General features: G+C 44.9%; 1 protein-coding gene across 4 annotated transcripts; it reads left to right on the plus strand.

Annotated features, from left to right (window-relative positions):
* The first annotated feature begins 576 nt into the window (after positions 1 to 576).
* Positions 577 to 3,939, plus strand: PRR13 (proline rich 13). Of its 4 annotated transcripts, none has more exons than XM_047868552.1 (4): positions 577 to 599; positions 1,299 to 1,337; positions 1,699 to 2,063; positions 3,284 to 3,939. In XM_047868552.1, the coding sequence occupies exons 2-4, from the start codon at positions 1,319 to 1,321 to the stop codon at positions 3,326 to 3,328; spliced, it is 429 nt and encodes a 142-aa protein (XP_047724508.1). In that variant the 5' UTR covers positions 577 to 599; positions 1,299 to 1,318; the 3' UTR covers positions 3,329 to 3,939. The 4 variants fall into 4 exon arrangements, with proteins under 4 accessions (XP_047724508.1, XP_047724505.1, XP_047724507.1 ...); XM_047868549.1 differs by lacking the exon at positions 577 to 599 and adding an exon at positions 616 to 704; XM_047868551.1 differs by lacking the exon at positions 577 to 599 and adding an exon at positions 799 to 890.
* Positions 3,940 to 11,782: the final 7,843 nt, after the last annotated feature.

Raw genomic sequence — 11,782 nt, forward strand, 5'->3', positions numbered from 1 at the left:
CCCCCAAGAGCATGCCACTCTTGATCTCAAGGTCGTGAGTTCAAGCCCCACATTTGGCATTGAGCTTACTTATGGGCGAGAGGGGGGGGGTAGGGTGGGGAAGATGACTTGTTTTATCTGTTTTATCCAATTCGACAGGTAGCAGAGCTATGCACCTAAAATAGGGACTCCAAGGAGGGATTAGGTAATCTCTGTATTTCGCCCAAGCACGTTTCTTTACTTCCCACGGCAGCTAGGAGGAAGGTGGCGAAATTAAGGCTTGGGGCTGAGCCTCAGCAGCTCCCCGCCCTTTATTACATGCTCTATATTCGTGTTACAGTACTTACCATGGTGTATTATTCACCTTACAAGGTGTCGCACCCTTTGAACAGGGAGCTCAGAGGGCATGGGCTGAGTTTCTTCAAAGCCTCTGGAGGGACTTTGCCCAGAAACTCGCTCCTCCACCTCCCGGGTCTTTCTTGGCCCCGCCCCCAGGGATTTCCGGCCGGCCCGCTCCTCTACACCCGCCTCCGCCCCTATTGCAACGGTTGTCCTCTAGCCTAGTTCGGGCTAGAATGATTGATGCGTGTGTTCTCCATTCACTAACGCTGAAAGATCACGTAATTACCAATTAGGCGGTAGCAGAGGCGGGTGCTGAAGCCTAGGGTTGGGGGTGACCAGGAAGTGAGAGCCGAGATGAGTCAAGCCCTGGCGGTGGCGTAAAGGTGACCGGGCAGCTGGGTTCCTCCTTTCCTGTCTCTGGCTCAGGGGTCCCTCCGCAGCTAGGAGCCAGGACCTCCATTTACTCTTGTTAATGTGGAAGGGGGTGTGTCTACATTTGTAAGCGGCAGAGGATTTTGCTGAGCCTCCTGCCCTTTCGCCGGGAGGCGGGTCCTTCTCTTAGCCTGGGGGTGAGGACTGGTGGAGTGGTCCTGAGTCCCTCCCCCTCCGAGCTGGCGCCTGTAAAATTAAGGTCCTTCCGTAGCCTGTGGGTGGTTAAAGTCACCACGGAAAGGGTGGTGAGGGATGACGACGGTGAGATTCGCGGACTCTGCCCTTCTCCTGAGGAGTTAGAGACCTCCAGCTGCAGTCAGAGGTAGTAGAAGGTGGAGGGGTCCTGGAAGCTAAATTCCTGTAGTTAGGAAACTAGGGAAAAGAATAGGTAGGGGAAGGAACGGGTGGAAAAAAAGCATTTATGTAGAGGTCCTGGTAGTTTTGAGTCTACTGTAGGGCTAGACGCGTTGGGTTTGGGCTCAGGCTCAAAATCCCTTTCCCACCTCTGCGCCGTCAGCTTTTTGCCTTCATTTCTTTCTCCTCAGGCTGGAGGAAACACCTGAACATGTGGAATCCCAATGCCGGTAGGTGTTTGGGGATCTCTTCTCTCACCCCCACCCCTTTTCATATGAAACCCACAACAGGAAGTTTTTGTGTCAGTTTTTCCTCCGCCTCTCTCCACCGCAAAAGCAGTCCTTAAACCATAGCTGACCAATGGTCTTTCCTTAGAGTTCACGGTCTCCCTTTCCCCCCAGTCCTGTCAGTCCTTAACCTTTGTCTCCTGCGCAGCTTTGTCTCCCCTACGCCCCGTTCTCCTTCCTCACCTTTGCTTTTCCCTCTAAGTATTGAGTGAGAAACGGTGTTTCTCATCTTCTTTTGTAGGCATTTGTTGCCAGAGGGTCTGAGCAATTCTGATCTTAATTTATTCTTTGCTTCTTCCACCAGGACCACCAGGGCCAAATCCATATCCTCCTAACCTTGGGTACCCTGGAGGTTCCAATCCTGCCCACCCACCGCCTGTAAATCCTGCCTATCCTCCAGGCCCCTTTCCAACTCCTCCAGAAGCTCCCCAGGGGAATCCAGCTTTTCCCCCAGGTGGGCCCCCTCATCCTGTGCCACAACCAGGGTATCCAGGATGCCAACCCCTAGGTCCCTACCCACCTCCCTACCCACCACCTGCTCCTGGCATGCCTCCTGTGAATCCCTTGGCACCTGGCATGGTAGCACCAGGAATGGTGATGGACAAGAAGATGCGGAAGAAAATGAAGAAAGCTCATAAAAAGATGCACAAACACCACAAACATGGCAAGGTCAGTGCCCTCTGGAGTCTGGCTAGGAAGGGGTGCCCCCTCAGAGGGACTAGGCTGGCAGGAATGGGTAAGGGGGATTTGCAGTCTGAGGACGTGAAGCAGCCATTATGTGGCTCTGGTAGATGGTTCTTCTTTGTAAAGGATTCCCACTGGTAAGAATCTGATAATCTTGGAATATTAGGCTAATTGGACCTTCTATCAGGGAGGGCTAGGCTGAGCCTTAGACATAGATATTGGAATCTAAAGCTCTTCCTGTCTGTCTTTCTCTGTCCCAGAACTTTTGCTCCCCCCCCCACCCCAGATTCTTTTAGCAACTTAGATACACCCACCTTCAGTGTTCACAAGGTGTTGTGCTAATTACATGGGCCTTTTTGTCCTACCACCCAGCAGGACTCTCAGTGACTCTCAGCCTCAGGTAAAAATTTCGTGCACAGCCCCAAGGTGAAGTATCTTCCTTCTAGAAGAGTGTTAAGCAGCAAATAGCTCTCAGGACAACTCTGGAAGGACAAAACCAACCTGGATCTTGAGGAGGCCTTAGTTTACCTTTTTCTGCCTAGTGTTTATTTATTTGCCTTGGGGCTTTGGGCACTACCTCCTGGATCTAGGTCTTTGGTGGAAGCTTGAGGAGAAGGAAAGATGAGATTGAATTGGGGGGAAAAATTACCCCAGAGAGACTCAAAAGTGTTTTTGATGACAGTTGATGGGAGTACGCATGTAAAGAATCTTGACTAGTACTCTCTCCACCTTCTCTCCCACCTTCCTCACTTTCTCCCATTTGGGGCTTAGGAAAAAGAAAAGATAGTTGGGCACACAGCTGCTGTTTCTACTCACTTGTCTTAGAATCATAGCTACAAGAACTTTCCATGTGACCAATCAGTAAGCATTTGTAAAGTAGCAGCTGTCTCAGCACTATGCTATGCTAGTGCCTGTATTTATTCCTTGCCAAGGCATTGAGTCAGGTAAAGAAAGTTGGAAATATGCTCCAAATGCAATATTAAGTTCTGTGCAATGATTTAGGAAGGTTTAATCCATTCTTATATGTTCACTGCTGAAAGAAATGTTTGCTTTTGCTGTTTAAGAGACAGTCTGTTTCAAAACTGCTGACCTTCTTAGGAAGCAAGGGGGTGCTGGGTGGAGGGGTAGAGCACCAAAGAATGTCCCATGGAGTGATCAATGGTCATTGGATCTGATGCTGTCTCCTTTCCCCTTTCCCGTTACAGCATTCCTCCTCCTCCTCCTCCTCTTCCAGCAGTGACTCTGACTGAATACAGGGCCTGGACCCTTCCCTCAAGCCTCTCCAGTTCTGCTCTCCCATCAAGCTTCAGATGCCATCTTGTTACTGGGGAAAATTAGCTCTTGTGCCCTTCCTCGCTCACCTTCCCCTCCCTCCCCCCCCCCCCCCCCCCCAGCCCCTGCAATCTGAGCCTTCCTCTTCTGTTCAGCCCTAACTGGCTAGGGAAAATGGGAAAAGAATTCCCATGGGCTAGCAAAGACCTTCTTCTCACTACTGGGATAGAACTTTTAGCTGATGAGTTTAGCAGGACTATTTTTTGAGGATGATGAGACCTTTGAGCTAAGTGCTGAAGACAAGTTTAAGATCTGTAAAATGTGGTTTTGTAATACTTGTAGTTGGGAGGTGTTGTGGAAATTGAATTACAGTGAAAAAGAAACTGTACTGTTTTTGTAAGGTGGCTGGCACACTTTGGTAATTTAGTGGCAAATACATTTCCCATCAGGCCTTTATTGATCGTACTAACTGGAAGGCTGCTGGGAGGTGGAGTCCATTTGGAACCTAATCTCACTCCTTAGCTTGGTAGGCTGGCTCAGGTCCTTCTTATTCTCCAACTCTCAGTGCAAATAAAGCTGTTTTTCCTTGTCTCTGTTCACCCGTGCCATTACCTTGGTTGGGCCCAGCACATTCTACCACTTTTGCTGCCCTTCCTTAGACCCTCCAAAGTGTATCAGTTTTATATCCAGGAACTAGAGCATCAGTGAAGAAGACGCCGTACTGTCTCTATATTTAAGTGAGAAGAACCTTCAGAATTGGTTCAGTCTGCTGGTATGAATCTTTACTGTCTTCCCTTCAACGAACAGAAATAGGTCTTTAGCTTAAGTTTTCATATCTGCTACAGAGGTTCTTAACCCTGGCTGCCCATCAGCTATCAGAATGATTTAGAGTTTTGCCCCAAATCTATTGAGTAAGACCCTCAAGGATGGGGCCCTTTTCCCTGTCAGGAAAAGTGACATTTCAACTGCCTCTTGGGCCTGGAGCATGGAAAGGATGAGTCGAAAAAAAAAATGAAAGAGTGGATTTTCCAAGTGGAGTGGGGAGAGGGGTTGGGAAAGGCATGTGTGCTTAGGTACAGAGTCACAGAATTCCATAGCATGTTTGGGAATCACAGGTCTCCCAGTGGGACTAGATTAGTTTCCTGGAAAATTGTTTATTGAGGAAATACTGTGTTCTGGGTGCTGAAGCTACAGTTCCTGCCTTTCATGATTCGCAAGATCTAATGGAACAGATGGACATGTAAATAGGTTATTATAATACAGTAAAAAGGACCACAATAGAGACATGGACCAAGCAGTGAGAGAACAAAGGAAGGAGTGACAGTGCCACTGGGAAAATGAACTAGATCCAGGCTGAGCCTCAGAAAAAGTAGGAGTTGCCCAGTTGGTAAAAAGTACCAGCTAACACTGAGCATTTATTGTGTGCCTTATGTTTATAACTTCCAGAATCTTCACAGCAACTCTATGAGGTAGGTACCATTGTTCCCATTTTGTAAGCAAAGAAAACTGACGCAGGAAGTGGTTCTGTCAGGATTCAAACTCAGGCAGTCTGGCTCCTGAGTCTGTGCTCTTAACCCAATGGATTCCAAGCAGAAGAAACAGTTTTACAGAGGCACAGAGTTGTAAAAAGGGGTAGGATGAGGGATGCCTGGGTGGCTCGATCAGCTGAGTGTCCAACCCTTAATTTGGGCTCAGGTCATTATCTCATGGTTGTGGGACTGAGCTCTGAGTTGGGCTCTGCTCACAGCACAGAGCCTGCTTGGGATTCTCTTTCTCCCTCTCTCTCTGCCTCTTCTCCATGCTTGCTCTCTGCCTTCTCTCTGTCAAAGTAAATAAACATTAAAAAAAAAAAAAAAAAAAACAGGGGTAGAATGAAAGTTTAGTTCTTGAGCCTGAGTCACCATGCAGGAAATGAGGGGCAGAGAGCCCCTCATTTAGAGGGAGAGAGCATGTGCATGCACAGGAGAGGGGCAGAGAGAGAAGGAGAGAGAGGATCCTAAGCCTCAGCGTGGAGCCTGACTCGGGGCTCGATCCCATGATCCTAGGATCATGACCTGAGCTGAAATCAAGTTTTCAGTATTCATCAGCTCTTCTTTTTTGAGGAGAAGGGAGATATGGACACAGGGGGGTTGTGGGGTGAAGAGAAACAGATGTTGACAAACTAGAAATAAGGAGAAACACAGCAGTGGCTAGAAGGGGAAAACACAAAAAGAAATTGTGAAATTAGGAAACTCACTCCTTTTCTCTCCCACTCTTTCTCTTTTTTTTTTTTTAAATATTTATTTATTTTGAGAAAGAGCATGAACGGATGAGGGGCAGAGAGACACAGAATTAAAAGCAGGCTCCAAGCTCTGAGCTGTCAGCACAGAGCCTGATAGGACCTGAACCTATGAACCATGAGATCATGACCTGAGCTGAAGTTGCACGCTTAACAGACTGAGCCACCAGGCACCCCACTGTTATTGTTTTTTTTTTTTTTTTTTTACATTTATTTATTTTTGAAAGACAGAGTGAGACAGAGCACAAGTGGAGGAGGGGCAGAGAGAGAAGGAGACACAAAATCTGAAGCAGGTTCCAGGCTCTGAGCAAGAGTTCAGCACAGAGCCCAATGCGGGCCCAAACCCACAAACCATGAGATCATGACCTGAGCCGAAGTCGGACACTTAACCAACGGAGCCACACAGGCGCCCCAACACCCCACTATTTTTTATTTATTTATTTATTTATTTATTTATTTTTTTTTTTAAGTTTATTTATTTTTGGGACAGAGAGAGACAGAGCATGAACAGGGGAGGGGCAGAGAGAGAGGGAGACACAGAACCGGAAACAGGCTCCAGGCTCTGAGCCATCAGCCCAGAGCCTGACGTGGGGCTCGAACTCACGGACTGCGAGATCGTGACCTGGCTGAAGTCGGACGCTTAACCGACTGCGCCACCCAGGCGCCCCCCCACTATTTTTTAATGTTTATTTATTTTATTAAAAAAATTTTTTTAACGTTTATTCATTTTTGAGAGACAGAATGCGAGTAGGGGAGGGGCAGAGAGAGAGGGAGACACAGAATCCCAAGCAGGTTCCAGAACATGAGCTGTCATCACAGAGCCCCACCTAGGGCTCGAACTCACAAATCACGAGATCATGACCTTAGCTGAAGTCGGACACTTAACCAACTGAGCCACCCAGGGGCCCCTAATGTTTATTTTTAAGAGAAAGAGAGAGGGAGTGCTAGTGGGGAAGGGACAGAGAGAGAGGGAGACAGAGGATCTGAAGCCCAATGCGGTGCTCAAATCCATGAACCATGAGATCATGACCTGAGCCGAAGTTGGAGGCTTAACCGATGGAACCGTTCAGGTGCCCCCTTTCTCCCCACTCTTTTTTTTTTTTTATTTTTTATTTTTTTTAGCATTTATTTATTTTTGAGACAGAGAGAGATAGAGCATGAACAGGGGAGGGGCAGAGAGAGAGGGAGACACAGAATCGGAAGCAGGCTTCAGGCTCTGAGCCATGAGCCCAGAGCCCGACACGGGGCTTGAACTCACGGACCGCGAGATCGTGACCCGAGCTGAAGTCGGACGCTCAACCGACTGAGCCACCCAGGTGCCCCCCTTTCTCCCCACTCTTAACCATGGAGAGCACATCTCCCCATCCTGGCATTTCTAAGCTATATGCACAGTGCCTTACTATTGTTTTGTTATTTCTCAAAAATTTATCAACTTTTTAAAAAACTTTTTTAAAAAGTTTGTTTTGAGAGAGAGAGAGAGAGAGCATGGGAGGGGCAGAGAGAGAGGGAGAGAGAGAGAGAATCCCAAGCAGGCTCTCAGCTCAGAGCCTCATGTGGGGCTCAATCCGAAAGAACTGTGATATTACGACCTAGGCCGAAATCAGGAGTTGGATGCTTAACTGACTGAGCCACTGAGGTGCCCCCCAAATTTACTAACTTTTTAAAAGCTGAAAGCAATACATGTACTTGAGAAAAAGATTGTAACTTTTTTGTTTTATCTTTTAAAATTGATTTATTTTTTTAAAGTAAGTTCTATGCCCAGCCTGGGACCGCAACTCATGACCCAGAGATCAAAAGTTGCATGCCCCACCAACTGAGCCAGCCAGGGCCCCCAGATTGTAACATTTTTGAAAAAATGTTTATTTGTTTTTGAGAGAGAGTGTGAGCAGGGAGGGCAAAGAGAGAGAGGGGCACAGAGTATCTAAAGCAGGCTCCATGCTGAGAGCACAGAGAGCACAGAGCCGAATTCAGGGCTTAAACTCACAAACCCACAAACAGTGACCTGAGCTGAAGTTGGATACTTAACCAACTGACCCACCCAGGTGCCCCCAGATTGTAACATTTTTAATAGGAAATTGAGTGAAAAGATTCTCTCTCTTCTCCGAGAAAGAGCCAATCACAACTACCAGATACTTTTGTAAACTTCCAGAGCTATTCTGTGTACAGTCAAGTGCCCCCCTTTTATTTCTATCTTACATCATTCCTATTTTCCTCCTCCCCACTTTATATGGGAGCATACTCTATGCCCTCTTTGGGACCTAACTTTTTCTCATTTAACCGTCTATCTCAGAGTTCATTCCATCTGCGTGTATGTGCATGCATGTGTGGAAGTGTGCTAGTGAATACAACCTTGTTTTTAACACCATTCAATTTATCCAATCTTTTATTGTTGGGATTTTATATTGCTTCCAGTCTTGTTATACACTTAACTGCTACAGTGAACATTTTGGTACATTTATCTTAAACCGAGGTTGAGAGATGCCTGGGTGGCTCAGTCAGTTGAGTGTCCGACTCTTGATTTCAGCGCAGGTCATGATCTCAAGGTTCGTAGAGTTTGAGTCCCACGTCGGGCTCACACTGACTGTGCTGAGCCTGCTTGGGATTCTCTGTCTCTCCCTTTCTCTCTGCTCCTCCTGCACTCTCTCTCTCTCTCTCAAAATAAACTAAAACAAAACAAAACAAAAAACAAAAACAACTGAGGTTGAAAAGTCAGATGCCCATGGCTATATCTGGCTATGAGTCTGTCCATCCGTCTGTCTGTCTGTCTGTCTCTTTTTCTTTTTCTTTTTGTGGAGAGCCCATTCTGTGCTAAATATCAGACTCTCCCCCACCCCCCAAGTAGGCTCCATGCCCAACGTAGGCTAGGCTTGATCTCACAACTCTGAGATCAAGAGTTGGATATTCTACAGACTGAACCACCCAGGTGTCCCCAGACATTTTCAATAAAGATTTAGATTTCAAGCTAGAAAGTCTAGCAACAGTGGATCCTCATTCCTGAAGGCAGAAAATCTGGCCTCGAGTAGTGGTCATTCCTTATAGGTGGATCCTGTGCACTCCAGTCTTCTCATTGCAACTTCTGTTGCCTTCTTTCTCCCAATTACATAACTTGCCTGTCCCCTGAGAGCATTGGGTTTGCGCCATGTTTTGTGCAATGATATAAAGCACTAAAGATGGTGGTTCTCAAATGTGTTTATCTTATGACTTCACCACCTTGTGTCCACCAGGGGAATCCGGGATTCTGCCATTCTCTTCCTACTATAAACAAAGTATAGCAAGGTTTCCACACAATTGACAATGGGAAAGGATAGGAAACCCATGAGATCTAAAATACAAATTGAGGGCCACCTGGGTGGCTCAGTTGGTTAAGCATTCAACTTTGGCTCAGGTCATGATCTCATGGTTCATGGGTTTGAGCTCCACATAAGGCTCTCTGCTCTCAGTGCAGAGCCCACTTCGAATCCTCTGTCTCCTTTGCTCTCTGCCCCTTCCCCACTCATGCTCTTTCTCTCAAAGATAAATATAAAAAAAAAATCATTTTAAAAATCTCTTTAAAAAAATAAAATACACATTGACATTTTAGGGGCACCTGGGCGGCTCATTCGGTTAAGTGTCTGACTCCAGCTCAGGTCATGATCTCACGGTTCATGAGTTCGTGCCCCTTGTTGGGCTCTGTGCTGACAACTAAGAGCCTGGAGCCTGCTTCGGATTCTGTGTCTCCTTCTATCCCTGCCCCTCCCCTGCTCACGCTCTGTCTCTGTCTCTCTGTCTCAAAAAATAAACATTAAAAAAAAATATTAAAAAAATTGTCACTTTAGCTTTGGGGGATTGCCAGTCATGGGATGAGTCTTTAGTTTGCTGTCTTTTTGGAATCATCTGCCTATATCAGGTCGTTTTGTAGCTCAAGGAAAACTCACTCTCTTCTTTCCCTTTCTGAGAGAAAATTATTGATTTGTAAAATTATTAGGTATTGCCATTAAATGCATCTCATCTTTCTCTTTCAAAGCTGACTACAACTGTTGCCCAGTCCTAGGAGAAGCCATACTAAGGATGATGTTATTTTATCAACTTGTATTTGATCTTTGTTTTGCCTTCCACATCAGAGATGACTGCTTGAATAGCCACTCACTTTCACCCCAGCTCACAGGGTCCCTGGAATATAAATGACCCTAATGCAAAATCTTGAGGTTAATCTGACCTTCTGCCTGGGCCTCTCAGTAAGCCTGTTCCTTAGTTTGATTTGAAATGTTACTGTCCTGGGAACCTGGCTGGCTCAGTTGGAATAGCATGTGACTCTTGATCTTGGGATTGTGAGTTTAAGCCCCACACTGGATGTAGAGATTACTTAAATGAACAAAACTTAAAAAAAATTTTTTTTGAAATGTTATGTCCTAACATTTTCTTGTTTTCCTTTCCTCTCAGTATTTGGTCTGCCCCTTGCCTTTGCAAGTACAGACTTCTTTTTATTTCCTTTCTTTAAATGTTTTATTTATTTTTGAGAGAGAGAGCCTGAGCGAGAGCAGGGGAGGGACAGAGACAGAGGGGAATAGAGGATCTGAAGCTGACTCTGTGCCTACAGCAGTGAGCCCGACATGGAGCTCGAACTCACAAACTGTGAGATCATGACCTGACGCTTAACCAGTTGTGCCACCCAGGCTCCCCACTTCTTTTTATTTCTATCTCACATTGTTTCTAATGTCCCCCGCCCCCAAGGCACTGGAATACCCAAGCTGTATTTTCCACTTTGGAAGGCTGTTCTTCTTCAGATGACTCCATTGAATTGGGGTTGCCCGATAAAATAAACTTACTAATATTAAGGCCAGAACTGACATCTAAAGGACTTGAACGAGGTTTGCTCTCTCTTATTTCCTTCTCTTGTTTTGTCTTATTCCCTGCCAGAGCTCTTCTCTGTTTTGTTTTGTTTTTCATAGAAAGTCTTAACATGGAAATTTACAGACATACACAGAGAAAGCAGTTTAATGAACTCCTATATTCCCATCACCTAGCCTCAGTAATTATCAACATTTTGCCAATCTTGTTCCATTCCACGTCATATTGTTTCCAAGTTTTGTTATAAAAATTATCTCTTAAAAGTTTACAAACAGTACAGTGATTATCCATAAACCTACCACTCATACTAAACAATTGGTAACATTTTCCTATATTTGCTTCAATTTGAAAGTCTGTTGCATACATCATGACCCATGCTCAATAAATACTTCATCATGCACCTTCTAAACAGCATTTCTCCTACATAACCACAATTCCATGATCACACTCAAGAAGATTAAAAATACTTCCTAATATTAGCTAATATTCAGTTTGTTTGAATTTCCTCAGTTGTCCCCCAAATGTCTTATGTAGCTATTTAAAAACAAGCAAACAAGATCTGATCCATACCTTACATTTGTTATTTCCTTTTAAATTTCTTTTCTTTCACTTCTTCCTCTTTCTTTTCTATTACATTGCCTTATTAAAGAACCTGAGGTAGTTGTCTTGCAAACTGTCCAACATTCTGAATTTGCTGATACATTTTCTGTATGTTGCAAATTAGTGGTAAAGGTTGATTAGATTAAGCGCTTTTGACAAGAATATTTAATAGATAATGCTATGTATTTATTGTATCTCATCAAGGACCACATAATGTCAACGGGTATCCTGCGATTAGTGATACAAAGTTTGATCACTTGAATAAGATGGTGATTATCAGATACCTCCATTTTAGATTACTTCCCCTCCCCCCCCCCCCCCCCGTGCGATTTGTCAATTATGTGTGTGGTGATATTTGGCCCCATAATATCCTGCTCCCCTAATAGCTTTTCACTTAAAGTTTTGATGTTTGATGAGACTGGCCTGAATGAATTATTTCATTTTGGGTTGCAGAATGAATGGTGATTTTCTAACTCTTTCATTCTTTCTACATTTATTAAATGGAACTCTTAAAAGAGTTTTCCCTTAACGGATGAATTACATTCTTCCTAAGAGAGAGTAAATGCTTAATTCTTTGCTTTTAGTTACTAATTTTCAGAGTAAGGAACTAGTGTAAAAGTTGCCTTCAATGTGGCAAATTAGTTTTTTTAAATCTTTCTTTTATTTAAGTATCACTATAGACTACTGGGTTTTTCCCGTCTCTTCTCATTCTCTTCACCCATCCCTT

This window comes from Prionailurus viverrinus, chromosome B4, assembly GCF_022837055.1.
Source record: "Prionailurus viverrinus isolate Anna chromosome B4, UM_Priviv_1.0, whole genome shotgun sequence".
Classification (NCBI taxonomy): Eukaryota; Metazoa; Chordata; class Mammalia; order Carnivora; family Felidae; genus Prionailurus; species Prionailurus viverrinus.

Bases quoted from the DNA above. Each gene is read 5' to 3' on its own strand.
- PRR13 (XM_047868552.1), top strand. The intron at 2,064-3,283 runs GTCAGTGCCCTC...TTCCCGTTACAG, and splicing joins AACACCACAAACATGGCAAG to CATTCCTCCTCCTCCTCCTC.